This window comes from Leuciscus leuciscus (genome assembly GCF_965113295.1).
Source record: "Leuciscus leuciscus genome assembly, chromosome: 11".
Taxonomy (NCBI): Eukaryota; Metazoa; Chordata; class Actinopteri; order Cypriniformes; family Leuciscidae; genus Leuciscus; species Leuciscus leuciscus.
This window is the reverse complement of record NC_138735.1, coordinates 27,337,915-27,357,283: the sequence shown is the minus strand read 5'-3', so window position 1 is coordinate 27,357,283 and position 19,369 is coordinate 27,337,915. Positions and strand designations below refer to the sequence as shown.

General features: G+C 38.9%; 2 protein-coding genes across 4 annotated transcripts in view; one reads left to right on the top strand and one right to left on the bottom strand.

Moving 5' to 3' along the window:
• The window catches only part of agap3 (ArfGAP with GTPase domain, ankyrin repeat and PH domain 3), a 163,270-nt gene extending 155,286 nt beyond the window's left edge, over positions 1-7,984 (top strand). For all 3 annotated transcript variants that reach the window (XM_082184250.1, XM_082184251.1, XM_082184249.1), the window contains exons 17-18: positions 4,595-4,850; positions 4,938-7,984. In XM_082184250.1, the coding sequence (XP_082040376.1) occupies positions 4,595-4,850; positions 4,938-5,150 (469 nt within the window). In that variant the 3' untranslated portion in view covers positions 5,151-7,984. The remainder of the gene's footprint in view (positions 1-4,594; positions 4,851-4,937) is intronic.
• Positions 7,985-14,274: 6,290 nt separating this feature from the next.
• Positions 14,275-17,570, bottom strand: gbx1 (gastrulation brain homeobox 1). Its single transcript, XM_082183210.1, has 2 exons — positions 17,022-17,570; positions 14,275-15,527 (listed from the first exon to the last, which is right to left on the bottom strand). Exons 1-2 carry the CDS (start codon positions 17,455-17,457, stop codon positions 15,013-15,015), a joined length of 951 nt encoding a protein of 316 aa, XP_082039336.1. The 5' UTR covers positions 17,458-17,570; the 3' UTR covers positions 14,275-15,012.
• Positions 17,571-19,369: the final 1,799 nt, after the last annotated feature.

Sequence of the window (19,369 nt, the reverse complement as noted above, 5' to 3'; positions counted from 1 at the left end):
CTTATTTTCTATTTCTATTTTATTTTGCAGTCAACATTAATGTGGATGGATTTCATCAAGCTACAAAAAATGAGGGGAAAAAAGTACCTTATTTTAATTTGATTATTATATTTATTATGTCATCATTTATTTTAAGACATGACATTTTTGTATCACAGACCTAAATTAAAGTTAGCTGAAAATAACATGCATCCAAAGATATGAGACATGCTAAGACAAGTTGATCTCAGTCAAATGTCAAACTATCGTCATTGACATTATTATTGACTTAATGCACCGTATTTGATTGCAAATCTGTTCCTCATAGAAAGCCATCATATGGCATAAATGTACTTATTAAGCACAAATAGAATAATAATAATAATTTGGGGAGTTTGACAGGTCACCTTAAGCCTCTATTGTATGGAAAATACCAGCGTGAACCTTCATCAAAATCTCTCTTTTTGTTTTCCTCTTGAGAAACGAAAGTCATACAGGTTTGGCAAAACATGAATACGAGTAATTGCCCGTTTATGGGTGAACTATTCCTTTAAATGTCATTGCATTGAGGTTTGTTGGTGACCCTATAAATGAATCTGTCCTTCAACTTGTCAAAAGTGATTCTCCCTCGTTAAACTAGGGTAAACTCACCCTCCTCCTTCCCCAAGCCTCTCTCCTCCTAGAGTTTAAGAGTCGCCCACCCTCTTAAACCCCTGTGATGGCGCGCTGGGTTTCCTGTAAAGAATTCAGATGAAGAGAGAACAACAGGGTGGGTCTCCTCAGAAGAAAAACAAGCTTTGAAAGATTGACTGCTGAAGGAGGAGGGGAGGGAGGCTAATTATACACACACACACACACACACACACACACACACACACACACACACACACACACACACTCAGTTTCTCTCTCTGAAGAACGATTCACTGTGCCCAGAGTCCATTCAATTGCTCTCTGCCTTGTTCACAAAGACCTGTCAGGATTTTCAGGGAAACAGCATTAAAGATGTGGTTTTCTTAATTAGCTCATGCCATTGTTGCCAAAGTGACTTAAACAACACTTGCTGGAACACACGCGATTGTCTTCGGGGGAATATAATGATGGCACGGGATAACTGATTATCAGTTTGTAGATGCCACAACATTTGTTCTGCTTCATAAAGCCGGTGCTGTTCAGCGTAAGAGTGCACTTCTAAAATGCATGTAAACGCTGAGATGTAACTGCTGACTTGAGTCATTTAATTAGACATTAAGTGCTTCCTTTTAGTGTTTTAGGTCAGGTTTGTTTGGTTGCTTATTCATTTTTTAATGACGCCTCGATGCGGTGCATTATACCTCCGTAAGACACTGATTAAAGACCATTGAAATGATTTGCTGAAACATTTTGGATTTGTGCATTTCTCTATTATGTGGAGTTGGAGATGCTGGGATGTCAGACACTGAAGAAATGAAGCTTCTCTGCTGTCCTTCATATTTCTTTTGCGTTTTGCTGTTGAAATGCTAGTGAGAGTTGTGACGTGCGAGTCAGTCCCCCATCAGAGGAAGTGTCTGTTGTTAGATCTGGTCCTCAGGATAATGGTTTCATTTACACTCCCATTGTACCACCAATCACTGATACAAACCCTGTTTAACTGCCAGATTTAACTTGTGCTCGAAAAGGTGAAATTCCTTATTGCCTCACAGAGGTTGCAGAAGTGCATTTATTCAGCAACCACAATCGAAAATATTGGCGAGATCCATGTTTGGATTTATTACAGATCATCACAGAGAAGGTTGATCGCAGGTTTAGTTGCAGCAAACAGCAGGGTCGTGAAAGAACGCCTCAAATGGAGAATGAAAATCTTAAATGGAAATCGCTGAACTCCAGCTTATGCCTGGTTTAGATTACATTAATTTTTTTTTGTCTGTTACGATAGTCACTGTGTCAGATTACGCGATTTTGACTCGTAAAATCTTGTCGTGTCATAGACAAGAAACATGTCAGACTACACGTTGCTTTCCGACCAGTCACCGCGTGCCGTCTCACACACACACATATATACACACGCACTCACACACACTCTCGCTCACTCACTCACACAAACACACACACTCACGCTTACACACACACACACACACTCACTCACTCTTGACGCAACCCGTCATGGAGGACCGGAAAAAAACGTATACATGCTAGTCTTTTTATCGTGATGTCGTGGAGCTTCGCAGACGTGACGTCGGTTGTCGCCCACTATGACACACTATACGAGATGAAACGATCGAATCTTGCGTCCCGGCGCCCGTTGTCGCTTACGACGTCCCAACGACACCCTACGTCAAACGGATCGGGCTAAAATCGTGTAATCTGAACCAGGCATTACTTGTTTGTCTGTGTTTTCTGCGTTTTCAGATCATCCCAGCACTTCCGCAGTGTAGAGAGAGCGAGAGCACATGGTTGCCAGTTGCAAATATTAAGTAAAACACCGGGCAGAAAAATGAATCCTTTTAACAGAAAATCTCTAATTGGGGGAATTAAAATCTTGACATCTGGTAACCACAAACATTAAAAACCGTATTATTTTCTATCCTCTTTTTATTAGACAAAAATGTCTCGTCTTTTTTCGTCAGCGATATTCCATGTTGATATAGTTACAATTATCGTTAAATGATATTGGTGTCGTCTCGTCATTATCTCGAGAAAAAAAGGTCGTCAGTGAACTTTTTCGTCATAGATTGTAGTGTTAATTACGAAATCTATGACGAAAAAGTTCACTGACGACCTTTTTTTTTCGAGATAATGACGAGACGACAGTGACCATGTATAGTCTTGCGAATATTTATTCGATGGTTAAGTATATATATCATTCTCATCTATAATGTAGATGTCATTATGTCATTCCTCTCTCTCATCTTGATGGTTTGTTACTGTAAACATTAGCACTGCCGTTATGGTGACGGTGTCTTTGTGGAGTCGCGTCCCGAGGGAAAGCCGTCACCCGACATCCCTCAAGACTCTCTTTACCTCTATCAGCTCTCTCTCTTTCTGTCTCTTCTGTCTGTCACTCACCCCAGCGAGGCGAACAACAGCTCCTTTCTGCTCCCCTTATCACCCGCCTCACGGGGTCAGCGGGTCAAACCGGCACTGAGCATGCCCAGATACACTCGTATCGATTTTAATTTTGCGGCGTACCCCTCACCATTGCCATGAATGCCAGCAGAAGAGAGGAGAGGGGGCGGCCGGGTGATAGAGAGGGATAGATAGAAGTCTGGTGTGCAGTGAAGAGTTGGACTCCATTCTCTTGTCCAAGTGTGTCTCTTTCAGCCCTTTTCTTTGGGCCTTCGATCTGGCGGGCTGCCGGCGGACCCCTAGAGGGTTGAGGGGCCAGTGTTGAGAGGGCCTCCTTTGTGGGGATTCACCGGGCAGGACTGACAACACTGACAGCGGCGATAAAAAACACGGCTTCCCCTCCACACACACACACACACTCCTGTATTGTCCACGATAGACATGCTGTTCACAATGTGTAACCTTTCGATAGCCAGACAGATTTTAACCCTCTAGATTCTGATGGAGAAAAGAAACAGTTTAAAGGAAGTTAACGCTGCGGATGTGTGTGTGTGCGGCGTGATTTGTACATTTAACCTTCTTCCCTTGTGACCTCTATCATAATCATAGCTGAATTACTCTGGACTTCCTCAAAGTTACAGATAGGATTATGTCAGAAATACAGACTCTGCTGGGATTGTCAGGAAGTTTATCTAATGCATCAAGGTCCAGTGTTGCCAAGTCCCTGATTTTCCTGTGGAACTGGGCTACATTTGCACTGTTGTGCCGTGGGTTTTTTTTAGTCCGCGGGTTGAAGTGCCCCCCCACCAAAACGCGATTTTTACCCAATCCCACCATTCACCCATCCCCCCCCCGCCCCCCGTAACGTGGCTTTACCAGGGAACCCCCACTCCCGTAACACGACTGGGATAGTTTTGGCAGTGATTGGGCAGCTTTTAAATAGAAATTGGGCTGGTTTTGAAATACAAACCTGGCAACCCTGTCAAGATACAACATGTAAAAAAAAAAAAACTTTTAACCAAATATTGTCTAAGTAGATGGAAGAGATTTATATAATATATTATATTGGTAAATATATTGCATTCATAAATAATACATTATAATGATGCAAAAAATAAATGTAGATTTAAATTTGCAGCTTTATGATATGAATGAATGAATGTATTTGTACTCTATATTACTTTTGTGCAAAAATATAATTTTATTTATATATATATATATATGTATGTGTGTGTGTGTGTGTGTGTGTGTATATATATATATATATATGTATATAATTAAATATATATAAAATAATTAAATATTCTGTACGTGTTTATTTTTATACATTCATTTATTTGAAAAAACTGGAAAACTTGCCTTTTTAACAAGATTGTATTGTGTGTGTGTGTGTGTGTGTGTGTGTGTGTGTGTGTGTGTGTGTATATATATATACACACACTCAATAAAATCTTGTTAAAAAGGCATGTTGTCCATATGGTGTTAGAACGACAATTGCAAAAATAAAACGTGTGTTTCCAAGAGTAAAGTTGATTCTAAAGTTGACCCCTATGTGCATCCTTATCCCCAGGGAAGAGAAGGAGCGCTGGATCCGGGCGAAGTACGAGCAGAAGTTGTTTCTGGTGCCTCTTCCTCAGTCAGACGTGCCGCTGGGACAGCAGCTCCTGCGGGCGGTGGTGGAGGACGACCTGAGACTGGTGGATCTCCTGCTGGCCCACGGCACCAAAGAAGAGGTCAACGAGACGTACGGGGACGGAGATGGACGTACCGCGCTGCACCTGTCCTGCGCCATGGCTAATGTGGTCATCACACAGCTGCTCATCTGGGTAAGGACACTCGAGACGCCTCGTGATGCTTTCCTTCATCAAATCCCCCTCCATCATTCACTTTAAATATTTGTCCCTGTTTCTCAGTACGGTGTGGATGTGAAGAGCCGCGACTCCCGTGGTCAGACGCCGCTGTCCTACGCCCAGCGAGCGGGAAGTCAGGAGTGCGCAGATATCCTCATCCAACACGGTTGTCCCAATGAAAGCGGTGGCCTGTCGACACCCACGGCCACCCGACACAACCCCAACATCAACAACAACGCTCAGTGCGAGCTCAACCGTAGTGTTAGCATTATGTAATCGCGTCGATGTTCCCGTAGATGCTGCTCTGGTTAAACGGCATCATTTCCCTCAGCAGTTCGTCATTATTAGGAAACTGTGCGTAGTGCCATGCGTGTCACGTAAAGTCATCACCCCATGACAACTTCCTGTGACCAATGCTAGCGTACGGCGAGAATTAGCAGTGTTAACGTTATCAATGCGTGTTATTTTAAGCTGAAGAAGATGATGTTTTTAGGGGTACTCTCTTGTCTGAGTATAGAACAAAAAAAAATGAAATGAGGGGCAACAGGTTCTAAACAAATTTTTATTTTTAAGGTGCGTCAGGTTAGAAATAATCAATTATGGATTATAATTTTTTCAGAATTTTCAATTATGCTGTTATAGGGGATAGTTCACCCAAAAATCTACTCTTCCTCAAGTCATCCCAAACCAGCATGACATTTCTTTTTTTCTGCAGGAAAAACAAAAGACAATATTTTGAAGAATGTTGATAACCGAACAGTTTCAGTTCCCATTGCATTCCATTGTATTTTTTGTCTGTATAATGGAAGTCAATGGGAACCAAAACTGATTCAACAGAAACAGAAAGTTCTACAGGTTTGGAACAACATGAGGATGAGGAAAGGATGACAATTTCATTTTGGGATGGACTATCTCTTTAAATCAGCGAAGTCAAGAACGTCTATTTCACCTCAAAGTCAATTAATTTTAATTCTTTAATTTTAAGGTTTAGATAAGGATAAAATATTATATTTGTATTTTTACGTTTTAATATAGTACAAAATACTGTATTACAGTAATGAAGATCATAAGGAAAGAAATATACAGACAAAAAGTGGAGAATAATTACACACAAAAAAATAATCACAATGCAAAAACATCTTACAGGTCCTTAATTTTTCTTTATGCAAAAGATATTTTACTCATTTTTGATTTGGATTTTGGGGTGACCTGGATATGTTTCACACAAACTCTCATAAACGCTTAATTTAAACTCAACTTAATCGTGAGATTTTTCAGATTCATGATAAACATTTAAATGCGTGTTTGATCCTGTTCCTCGCTCAAACTTCACACGTTTAATAGTTGTTCCACCATCGTGCCCTTGAACCAAACTCAGAAACACTACAGGCTGCTGGGTAACGCATTACCATGTGTAGCATCAGTACGAGATAACAGAACCCAAATCATCATACTCGTTCCTATTTTACATTTAGCCTTTACGTGATTGTCTTGGTAAGAAACACCGTGAAGGCTTGATTACATGACAAATACTGTGTTATTACGGATGCCTTGTCTGAATCATTTCTGGTCTTTAACTGTTTGACACTGTCGTCCCTCTCCGGCGTAAAGCGCTCCTGCCTCCTTTCAGTAGCAGCGGACGGTACCTACACGCTAGATTACGAAATAAGACGCTCTCGTCGTGAAGTGTGTGTTTGTTTTACGAGTCCGATGACCTCCACACTTGTGACGGTGTGGATGTTTTTGTATCCAGACGTGTGTTTCTAATCGAATGGGATGAACGGGATGTGGATTATGTACATTAGTGTGTATACAATAGCTTTTCCTTCTCCCTCTTGCAGCTAGCTGTGTGTCGTGTGGGCAGTTTATGGATGTGACGACCCATCCGAAACCTATCAGCCTTAACCCTCGTGTGTACGGCGTGAACTTTAACGAAACACTCCTTACTTGAAATATAAATGATTAGACCCTGATTAATGTTTGGCACATGTCAGTTTAAAGGGAAAGTGGTAAAGCGAGAGGGAGATGTTGAACCTCTTTAATGAGTTTTTACCAGACAGTATTTAAGTTTACATGAGTTTTTAGGTGTTTTATATGGATGCTTGTTTCCGCCACGAAATAAAGAATAGAAAAATAAGAAAAAAATCTCTTAATTGCACATTTATATCTCATAATGTCTCAAAAATGCGAGGTATAAATTGAGATTTTGAGAAAAAAAAAAGTTAGCTCACAATTCTGACGCTTTTTCCCACTATTGCGAGTTTATATCTGAGGGAATATACAATTCTGAGGGGGGAAAAAGATCGAATTACAATTCTGTAATCTTTATTTCGTGGCGGTAACCAGCTTCTATAGTTTTACCTTCTAGCAGGTACGTTTTCTTTCATATTTTAGTCCGATTTGTACATGCAACCCTCGCATCTAACCAAGCTTTAGGAGAAATGCCATTGATTTAAAATACAACGGCTTTTAATTTCCGCGGCTCATTGTATTTTAAACCTGTTTTTAATTCTGGAAGGTCATTTGGAGCAACATGCATGTAAAGTTTCCTTTGGTGATCTGCCCATGTGACCCCTTTGACCTTCATAAAGTGAACATATATCAACGGTTTGAACATTTTTTTTTAAATATACGTTGAGTTTGGGCTCCTGTGTGTGGCGTGAGGTTACTTGGATGAGCTTTTGGGAGTATGGCAGTTGAAAATGATAATCAACTCTCATCCTTGCGACTGCCGGATTATTGAACGCTTGGGTGCGCCTGTAAAGCTCAACAAGTATCCCAGTACCAGAGAGCCACCGTTCTGTTTTTATGTTGTTTTTGGTACCTGTTTTTGGGTCTCAATGTGTGCACATTGTCTGGCCATTAAGGTACTTTGTGTATTATATGTACATTTGACATATTTATAAAAGCAAGATGTAAATAATTCTTTTTGTTGTTGCTTTTATTGAGCTGTTTGATAACTTTTTGTTGGTTCTTTTAATTTGCCATTGTTTTTAATTGCTCCTTCTGAACACGATGGAGCGCTTTCATGAGAGTTAGCTGTCGTCTGATTGGATGCTTGGCTGGATATTGACATAATAAACACTCCAATAAAATGATTTATACCATGAGTGCTGAAAAAGTTTGTCATTCATTCGTCATATATGATTATGAAATATTTTAAATTGTTATTTTCCTGAAAAAATTGTGTGAATAAAGAAAATGCAAATTTTTATACTGATATTTTTCTAGCTTAACATTTGACACTATAAAATCTAACTGTAGTTCTGTCAATTTTAGTCTATATTAGCTTTGTAGTTATCTTTATGCTAGTGTGTAGTCCTATAAGCTGACCAAATAAGTTTTTAACTAGCATGTTTTGTACATATTGTGTTTATATTTTGTCCGAATGTAGGAGTACATTAGCATTTTGATGACAAAATATGTACACAGTTAATCTTCCAGGAAACCTGCTCAAAAAATATCAATAACTTGGGTTTTGTATGGTTATTCTTCACAAAATCAACAAGGTGTGTGTGGAGGAGAACAAAGGTATTTTTAAGGCAATGTCAGCAACACTTGTAGAGAAATTAGATGATCAGAAAGTGGAACTGAGAATAATGATACTTTGGCAAAAAATTCTACTTTTTAGCCAAAGCGTTTCAGCACACAAGCCTTCATCAGGGCTAAAAGACTGCAAATAAAGGAAACTCATTCAAACACTAACACAGACAAGATTCAAACTTACAATTGACCAATGAAAAGTTCAAATCATCTTTAACTTGTACAGAGCGCTCCAGCGATTACCTATTTTTGTAGGCCAACCTGGAAATTAGCATCTCCCTCGTTCCTTTGACAAAAGCCAAAAGGTTTTTTTCCATTTGTTTTGGATTATCACAGAAAACAAGTGTTGTGGCCAACAAAAGAATTTGGAGGCCTAAATATACAGTCTGCAAAAGTTAAAGCTTTACACAAATTACACTACGTCCACACCACTAAGCTTCCAATCTTTATGTAAAAGCTACTACAAGTTGGAATGTTTGAGTTAGAATAGTCTGTAAGAGTGCGAGTGTAAACACGGTTGAGTCCCATTTAGCCACTGTCTTTTTCAAGACATGTAAAAGCTTACAATAAAATCACAAGGGGGGTAAAGAGTGGTGCAGGGATGACGTATTTTTGTAGGCCAAAACCTGGAAACGCATTAGCATTTTAGCACTTCTGGTTCCATCGTCCTGGAGTCAATGAGTTTTTGGTTATATGCTTTAAATAAGGTCTGTGGTGAACACAAGCTCAAGATATTTTCATGTTTTATTCTATGACATGAAATACATCAGTAATACCCTCTAGTGAATTTTTTTAATAATAGCTTATTAAATAGCTTTTACTTGTAACAGTTGCTAACAAGACGTGGCTATTGGGACTCTAAGCTGTCTGGGATATTAAACGTCATTAGCAGAACAGGTAAACTCTTCACTAGTTTGCTTTCACAGCCTTGTGTTTATAATCACGCTCTTGCAAACTATTATAACTCAAACTTTCAGGGAAAATTTTTTTAAACAAAGACTGAAAGACTTGAGGAAGCTTAGCGATGGTGACATTGAAGTCATGTGACCGTGGTTTAGTTCGTTTGTTTAACTTTTGACTTATGCTGATTGTATTTACGCTTTAAATATTGCACGCATTTGTAAAGATTCTCAGTCAAAAAGTAGACCCTATTTTCTGAAATACTAATCCAAAAGACCCTTTTTGGTTTTGTCAAGGGGACCAAGGTGATGCTAACTTCCGGGATGGCCTACAACGTCATTAATGATGTTTTTATGCTGAAAATATCTTAAGCTTGCCTTAAACACAGACCTTACTTCAGGCATTTACCCAAACCCATTAAAAACCCTTAAATGAAAAACCCGGATGTTCAATGATGCCATCAGTATTTTTTTTCCTAGAAAAGCAAGACTGTACATTTTACATGCATATTTGTGATGAAGGCTAATTATGTTTACATATTAGCATATAGATGCGTAGCTCAACGCTAACAGGCATGGACTAAAAGACAGAAAAAAGTCAATTTCAGTTTCATAAGCTGTTTAATTGTCATTTTATGTTTTCTGTCCGCATTCTCTCAGTCTTGCGCTTATCACTTGTTCTTTCTTTCTTTCCCGTCCTTGTTTGGATTCTCCGTGTCTCTCTCTCTCTCTCGCTCTCAGTGTGTTAATTTGCCTGAGAATGCATTAGCTGTAATGAGAGCTGAAGGCCGAGGGAATCCTCCAGGGTTCCATTAATCATGGACCCTCAGACAGCCAACCTTGATTACAAGTGGCAAGAAATTCATTAGAGCCGCGCCTCTGACAACTTTTATCTCCGCCACTAGCTCTGACTCATTAGGCAGCCAAATTAAGGCTATGATGGCACTGATGAAATTCATCGCTTGTTTATCCTGTGTGATTTGATGCATCTGCCCATACATCAGCGGCGTGGGCGTCCACAGACACTCCCCAGGATTCAGGCCTCGCTCTCCCCGTCCCTCCTCTTGAAGACTTCCGGAGAACGGCACGCCGAGGAGCGGGAATAGCCGGTACCTTGCGCTTCCTAACGATCCGTTAATGAAACAAATGCTCGGATATCAATTAAACTATTAATCTGATTGTCATAATGAGAGTGTTCCGCTCTTGACAAGCTGTGCTGGTGTTCCCATCACCGCATCCTCGGAACAGCACCTTGTGGAATATCTCTGTAGGCTATTTGGTTTGTGATTCATAATTTTTTTTTTTTTTTTTTTTTTTTTGGTAGTGATGCTATAATAATTAAAGCTAGTATAATTGGCATAATGAGAATGCTAATTAGCAGAGTGTCTAAATGAGGGGATATGTAAATGCAACAGCTCATAGGCATTTACCACTAGCGGTTACTGGAGGCTGAAGCAATTAACTTACACACTCATGTCACTGCGACATGCTGACAATACAAGTCAAGAAAGTTCAGAGATTCCTCATTAGTTTACGAGATTGTTTTCTGTGCGCATAATTTATGGGATTGTTTTTGGGAATTTGTTGTTTTGCACTTTAAAGTCACCATGAAATCAAAATTGACAATTCTTGTTTGTTTGTTTTTTTGCGGTGTTTATTATTTAAATGATTTATCAGTGCACATAATTTTTTATTAATTCATGTGCCTTGTTAATCAAAATAACTTCCCCTTGCTCTTGCAGCATCTTCTCTTTTTAATGACGTTTACTGACGTGAAGGCGGGGCGACCTGTCACTCACATGAGATCGACCAATAGAAAAAAACACAACCATCCAATCAATTCCACATGAACAAAATCAAGTCCTTCCCTACATTATTTCTTGTTGGACAAGCCACGGATATACGTCACAATAGGACTAGATAGACTATCGCAACTTCAGTTTCATGTCGACTTTAAGTAAGCTTGTTTCATCAATTAAAGTTCTGAATGTGGACACACTGTAAAAAAAAATATGATCAATAAGTTATGAAAACATGTTTTTACATTTCTTCAATTCATCAAAATAAGTTAAGCAGTTTTCACCTTTTTCCAGATTCATCTAATTTGTTTTAATTGGTTTAATGTAATTTAAGTTGAAAAGACTCAAACATCCAAGTTGATGGTACTGAAAAATGTAAGGAAGCAACTTATTTTTTTTACAGTGCATGAGCTTTGCAAAAGATTATGCTGGATTCTTTCAGGAGGTCAGTGTCTTCACATCTCAGCGTTGCTTTCGTCCTCCCCATTAGCACTTATGAGAGAAAACATTGCTGGTGTGTCATACATCATGGTACGTTACACTTGGCATCCTGTTGCCGTTTCTAGCCATGAAAGCAGCTTTCAGTTACGTTCACTCTGCAGGTGAATATGGCTGTGCCTAATTCCTGTATAGCTCACACAGTAGAGCATAGAACAATGCCCAAGTCATAGGTTTGAGTCCCATGATCTGATTTAAAAATACACGAAGATACCTTCAAAGTCACTTTGAGATAAAAGCACCTGACAAATGCATAAATGTATCCCATTCTTCAAAGCAGCAGGATACAGTTGTCAGTTCTGCTTCTTGATGCTCCGGAGATCAAATCAAAACTTGATGACTGAAAAAAAAAAGAAAGAATATATGGACAATAATATGCAGTTGCTAATATTACTTTGGCCAAAAGAAGTCAAGGCTTATTGCAGCCATGAGACAACAACCTGTTGCTATGGTTACCACTGTGTCAATCATTCCAGTTTGCAGGTGTGACTTCTGTATTCCATACATACACAAACAGTCATTTACATTCAGATACTGTTATCATTCCGAAGATTTTCCAGTGTGTGTATGGCCTAAGCCATCTCTTAAACCAGCCTAAACTGGTTTTCTGGTTATAACTACTCTTCCCTGCTGGTTTTAAATGTGTTTTTTTTCTTCTGGTGATATGAGACTCGACTAAAACCAACACTTTTTCCCTCATCTGGGTTAAGTTACCCATGTCTTTTAAAAAGTTAAAGATTGTAAAAATTCACTTTAATATCAAGAACATTCAGTTTCAGCCGCACTAATACATTTTTGTCTCCATTTGCAAATTTTAATTAGTAAAAGTCAGATGAATCAGGGTCAAGACCAAAAACAGCCTTCATCACCACTCAATTCCTTGCCCAGGTTTCTGGTTACGTTCTACAGTGAGAACATTTGCGCTTCTTCCATATAAGACTTTAAATTAAATAAATTACCCTGAACTATCTTGAAAAAGTCAATACCTATAAATGAAATGTATGAATGTTTATAAATATAAATATATTTCACATACTACATTGCTGTAGCTCAAACAGAAGCATGGCACTTGCAACACCAAGGTCATGGGTTCGATTCCCATGCATGAACTGATTAAACGTGTCATGAATGCAATGTAAGTTGGATAAAAGCATCTGGCATATGCATACCATAAATGTGAATAGTTTACCTTCATTCAAAGCAGTTTTCCAGCATTACTGCATGATGATGAGCGTGACTGAATGAGACTCAACCCTTGAACGAGAGCGAGAGAGAGAGAGAGAGAGAGAGAGACCCACCGTGGTCTTTCGCTCTCTCCTGTAATGATTGATGTTGAAGTTCATTACAGTGTGTTGGATATGACCAGTGTAATAGAGCTCCATCACTCTCATCTGAGACAGCACGGCCTCCCAAAGAGAGACAAATGAGTCCCGTGCTCATTAACAAAAAAACCCTCTCTCTCACACACACACACACACACTCTCTCTCTCTGCGCTGGTCATCGTGGAGTCAAACGATTGTTGTCTGCTGCTTTGGGTCAGTGTCGGTCCTTCTCAATTACGTGTGGTTGTTCATTTCCATTGTCTTTCACATTCCCTCCTGATTATACAAGTACATACTTTTCAGGGAATAAGGAAATGGTGAGACTTTTAGGTCGGTTATGGAACAAGCTATAAGTACATCAGATGCACTGAATACATTTTTGAAAATATTATTATAGCACAAAGGTTGTCATGCAGTTTTCATGAAGAGCCTGAGAATCTTTCATATTATGTATTTTCCTCATGTGAACGTATAGTCTTATGATTTAGATAAATAACATGTTTTTCACTAAATCAAATGCATCTGTGCAAAGGCTAAATGGTGAAGTTAATGTTTCATGTCAAAGTTATAAAAATTTAATATTGGCATAATTGCATGTTAAATGAAAACTTAGATCTATGGATATTGCATGTTTGGTTTGTTTTCAGAACAGCAAAGAAATGGTTCAGAACAATAATGCTGATTTAAAGGGAAGAGAAGATGCTGAAGGCTGAAGCTTCACAATGCTTCCAACTTCAGATTTAAAAAAAAAAATAAATAAATCCATGTTCATTTTTAACATGAAACGTCTCTTGACATGCACTGATGACAGATGAGCTCTATTACCAGCTCAAAATGCATCAAATAATGTAAATCTGCAGAGCAAACACACCTTTAAAAGGTCCACAACTGTCTCAAAGGAACAGTGACCTGTGCATTAAAACAATAAATATTGCAATATTAAAATTTCCTGTAATTTGTAATAGCCTATCTTGAAATTGAAAGGATTCAACATATAACATAGGATATCTATAATTATATCTATTTAATCATCATTATTATTATTATCATCATCTATTGTTTAGTAAATCAAGCCATATTGTATTGTATTATTAATTACACTTTATAATTGCATGCTAAATGTACTTTTGTGGATGAGTAAATAAATAAATCAACAAATAAAAATGATTAAATAGTTGTCAATAAATAACTGCCAGTCACCTTATGCTTTAGGCTAATGCTTGGTATAAAAAATATCTATCAGTGAGTTGATCAATAATTAATCAGTTCGTTTGCACAGATGATAAACAGTATTTAAGAAGAACAAACATGCACACAATGAATACATTTTCTCCCAACTGTATGCAACCATGTTGCACCATATTTATTGTGACGTGGATGTGAATATATCACTCTGCCATTGTGTTCTTGAGCTTATTTATTTCCATCACCGTTTTTTGTTTTTGTTTTTTTTTTCACAAAGAACTGGGGGATATTCCGCCTCTTGGACAGAAATGCTTTTAAGAGCACATGCAAAAAATGAAACGGCCCGTTAAAATCAGACGGGAAAATCAGACAACAAATGGCAACACATGCAAAAAATTCACTAGACAGCAACTTATAAATACTTATTTTTTAAAAAACGTCTCTTTACAGTCTCGTATAGTGCACATGTGTGTCGCACGGACACATTTAATATTTACAAATGTACAAAATAATAAATTAAAAATAAAGAAATTTTAGGGGAGAGAAGGAAACGAACAATGTCGACGTTGAAAAGTCGGTAACACCTTAATAACTTTCAAATATTTATAATATAATGCTTAACAGGTCATGTGTCAATATACATTCAAATATTATAAACTTTAAGTCATATATAGGCAATTCAGAATTGTATGTATAAACCGATGATCCGTTAAGCATTGTATAGGCCTCGAGTTTGAGTGTTACCTAAATGTCACTGGATATCCTTAGATACTGAAAGGTCTCCTTTTAGGTGTGCTTCATGCATCTGTACTGTGTGACCCCTGACCTGTGTGACTGTGGCTCGTGTTAAATGTTCGTTTGAGGAGTTCAGGGTCACTGTGAATGAGGAGTTCATGGCCTGCTGCCCGGCTCGATCTGTTGGTGCTGACTCCGAACCGCGAACCTGTTGACGTGCACGGGGATGGGCACCACGATTTTGGGGTTCCGGACGGGCTCCCCGGATCTGTTGTTGACGTTCCCGGCTTTGATCCGTTTCCATTTGGCCCTGCGGTTCTGGAACCAGATTTTGACCTGGACCTCGCTGAGTTTGAGCGCGTGCGCGATCTGAGAGCGCTCGGTGAGGGACAGATACTTCTTACAGTGAAACTCCTTCTCGAGTTCCAGGAGCTGTTCGCTAGTGAAAGCAGTCCGTCTCCTCCGGCTCTTTCCCGCAGAGCCGCCCGGCGGTAACGCGTCCTGTGAGCCGCCTTTCAGTTTGCTTTTCTGGGCCGCTGAAGCGCAGGTGTTCCCGTCGGAGAAGCTCTCGTTCTCGCTGTCGGCCGAGCTGTCCTCGCGGTCACTGCACGCGGCCTCCGCGGACTTCAGATCCAGCTTCTCGTCGTCGGAACTGTACAGTTTGGTTTCGCCTGAAGAGAAGGACAATTATTAAGCATTACAAAAATTCTGGTCAAGGGACAACATGTAGTGTTAATGCATGTAGGCTAAAACATTTAAACCCAAATTGAAACTTAATGAATGCATTACAGGTGGTGCCAAAGTGACGAAGTGCAGTGAAAAGTCCTTTTTGACAACCTCGAATTAATTACTGATCAAGAAAATCGAGTAGGCTAGAAAATAAATGTTCTTTATTGGCATTGTTGGTTCCTTAAAGAACATTTAACATCCACAAATGGTTCTGTAGGTTATTAAAATATATTTTAAAAATGTCTCTTTTAAGATCTGTTCGCTGAAAGGTTATTTGGGGAACTAATAATGGTTCTGGCATCACTGCGATATCCCATGTGTAGAACCTTTATTTTTAAGAAGTGAATTCTCTAACATGAGGGAAATATTGAATTGCTCTAAAACATTAGAATAATTGTTAATCATTTGCTTTATGGTGTAACATGCTCCATTTAAAACTTTAATTTTACAGACATTATTTCATAAATATCCTGAAACATAAGAAAATCCAACAATAATAAAATTCCTTCAAGGCCTGTCTACATTTTCGAACCAATGACTTTAGTTTATGCCTTACAACTTTAAAAGCAAATTTAATCTGTAAATTCGTTACACTTTTTGTGTTTAAGAAAATGGTGTATAAACTCAAAAGCTCGAGTAGAAATGACAGTATTGGAACAATTTGTATGGGGGAAAATATATTTTTATAACATAATGATGAAGTAAAATGAACAGTGTGCTGAAACTTCACAGCAAATGCTATTTTGTTCGTATCGTTTGCTTTGTGATTCAGTCTGCTCAAACTCCAACTTTAAAATATCAAATTTTGCTAACTATTTAGAAATATCTCAAAACATATAGCCTATAGCCTATAATTATTTCAATAATTGTATAAAGTCCATAAGAACAGTAGGCTATATGATAAATGTCTAAAATGCACTCTGTTTATCCAACCACAAAAACGACCGTTTTAAACCACATCATTTTGATTCAAAAGCTACCAACATTTTTATAATTCTTAGCTTACATTCATATCATAAAAAATACATGAAAGCACATGACGACGTTTCATGACATTTCTGACTGTTTGAATGTACAGCAAGTTTTAATTGTTTGTTGATGACACTAAAGAAAGTTGTTAATGAAGTTCCACGCTATTAGAAAAAAAGTTAATTTTAACCCCTTTTTTTTCACCAAAAAAGACCATCTTATCTTATCTGGAGCATCTGTTTTTTTGGAGGCTAAAAAAAAGTTATTTTATTTAGCATATTGGTTAGTGTGTTATAAAACTCACCGGTATTTTCTAAAGAACTAGGCTAGAGGATAAAAGTTTGTTTTAGAACTTTTGGCATCAGACTGTAGAACCCTTTTGGTTCTAATCAGAACTTCTATTTTGAATAACGGCGGTTAGAACTTTTGAATCCAGCTGTCAGTGAGAGTTTGTCTCCGGTGCTCACCTGCAACCGCCTGAAAAGTTTCCGTGAAATTGAGGAGTTCGGAGCCCTTGAGCTCGTCATGCGGGCTCTCCTGCCGGTTCATCCCCGTCCCGTCCGCGCCTAACCGGGGTCCTGGCATCTCCTGCGGGGGATAGAAACTATCTGGAGGGTCCGAGAAACTGGGCAGGGTGGTAGTGAGCGCCACCATGGAGGGCATCCCCTGACCCAAACCTGCGCAAAAAGTGTTGGTGAGACGCCCCGCGAACGATGCCAACGGTGCCAAGGGAGGGATACCCGACGGTAATGACGAATGAGACAGGGCTTGTGGAATCATAAGCGGTCGGTACGGCATAAACATCGGGTAGCCCGTGTAGAGCAGGTGGCCCGGCCGGGGCTGTGGAGTGCCAATCAAAGAATCAATGGAAAACGCCGTGCCCGTACCGCTCGGTCTCTGCATGGTGAACTGAGCGCGGTCTGGTCGTATAAATCCCGTGCACTGGCCTTCTGAGACAAATCACCCAAATGTGGTCCACGGTTATCCTGATGGTGCTGTAGGGTCCTCGCCGTCCAACTGACTGGGACCTGATGCGTTTTTTTGTCTGGAGCTCTCAGTGTCTCAGCCTCTATTTGTCACATACTGAGACATAAACACACACACACACACACACACACACACACTCTCTCTCTCTCTCTCGCGCGCGCTCTCGCACCCTCTCTCTCTCTCTCTTTCTCTCGGTTATCATCAATACAAGAGGATAGAAGGGGGTGTTGCCCTGGAGACTCATCCATCTTCCTCAAATTACGCTTCATTTCCTTATTCAGTCCCTGACTTTTTAGGCCGCCTAGAGAGGGGGGGTGTAGTTTCCCAGTGGGTCAAGTCCCCTCCTCATGGAAAGCGAATGTGAGGGGACTGCGTTGACCACACCAACCCAATCAACTATTATTAATTTTGATTGATGATAAGTAATTACTTTGTATTCAAGGGAAGATATATAACAACGGTTCTTTTGTTTATTCTTTTAGAGGCCGATGGCATCGGAGTCGTGAGGGCGGAGAGGCAGATGTTTCGGCCCTCTTGTGAGAGAGAGTCTTTTCTTTTCTGTTCGGGGAAAGAGTGAATCTGGCCGACAATTATCCCCAAGAGAGAGATTTTACTGATGAAATGACGTTTGAATGTAGAGATCTGTGTGAACACTATGCTGATAAAATAGGGAAGTATTACAAGATATTGGCCTATAAATATTTATAGGCCAAAAAATATGGATTTTAGATGATAAAATTAAGCAATTTCTTGAAAAAAAAAGTCAACTCTTAAAAACATACTGGGTTGTTTCAAACTATGTTTAGATCAAATACGGACAAACACAACCATTGGGTTTGAATTTTTTATTTAAACCATCAAATATATATATTTTTAAATAAAATGTAAACCAATTAACGCTTGGGTTCGTCCATATTTTACCCAAACGTGGGTTGAAACAACCCAACTTATTTTAGAGTGTAGCCATTTTTTGTGGAAATGTGAAATGAAAACATTTCAAAAGCGTTTTCAAATAACTTTCAGTCACCAAAAGTTAGATAAGTTCGCTAAATGTAGGCTATATGCTAGCGAAAAGAAATCGCGGTTGTTCGCCTGAGGGGTAACCATAGCAACAGCAGGCAGCGCGAGCGCTTTCCGTTGGGAATGGGATCCTGGCGGAACTTCCACAAAACACAAGTAGGCCAACTGTCATTATTTATCACTTTATTCTGTATGAATATGTCGAAAGTATATCACAAAAAAATTTGTTTTGATGTCTTACGTCACCCAGAGTGTTAGGGTGGCGAAACGACAATTGAGTTGCGCGAGACGATCTCAACAGATTAAACCAAAAATTACTGACAAAAATTCCCTTAAAATGCTGGGCCTGGTCATGAATAACAAGTAGTTTCTTCATTTGGCCTGAACAAACCTGCCTTTTTATTTATTTATTTTTAAGTAAAAAGAAAAAGAAATATATAGCCTAGGCTAGCTACAATATTTTTAAACTTTAATTTAATGGCAATTAACTTAATCTGTGGTTTTTATCCAAGAATTCCAGCCTTTTAAAGAGACATGTCTCTTTTTTATAATCTCCCTACAGTTCTAGATAAATAAATAAAAAAGACTATAAAAATGATCGTAGTTCATAAACTGAAAACATATTAATCATGTGCATTCACGTAATCCATTGTAATATGTTTAAATGGAGCCAGACAAAAAGAGTGTCATGTAAGTTAGGCCTATCTCCACAGATATTCAGAGGAAAGGTCCTTGATTAATCATACATATAATTTGACAATATGTACGGAAAATGAAGAAGGAAAAGACTTTAAGAGAAAAACGAATA

Excerpts from the sequence above, each read along its gene's own strand:
- gbx1 (XM_082183210.1), bottom strand. The coding sequence starts at position 17,457 with ATGCAGAGACCGAGCGGTACGGGCACGGCGTTTTCCATTGATTCTTTG. Across the intron at positions 15,528-17,021 it reads AACTTTTCAGGCGGTTGCAG|GCGAAACCAAACTGTACAGT; the intron begins GTGAGCACCGGA and ends CCTTCTCTTCAG.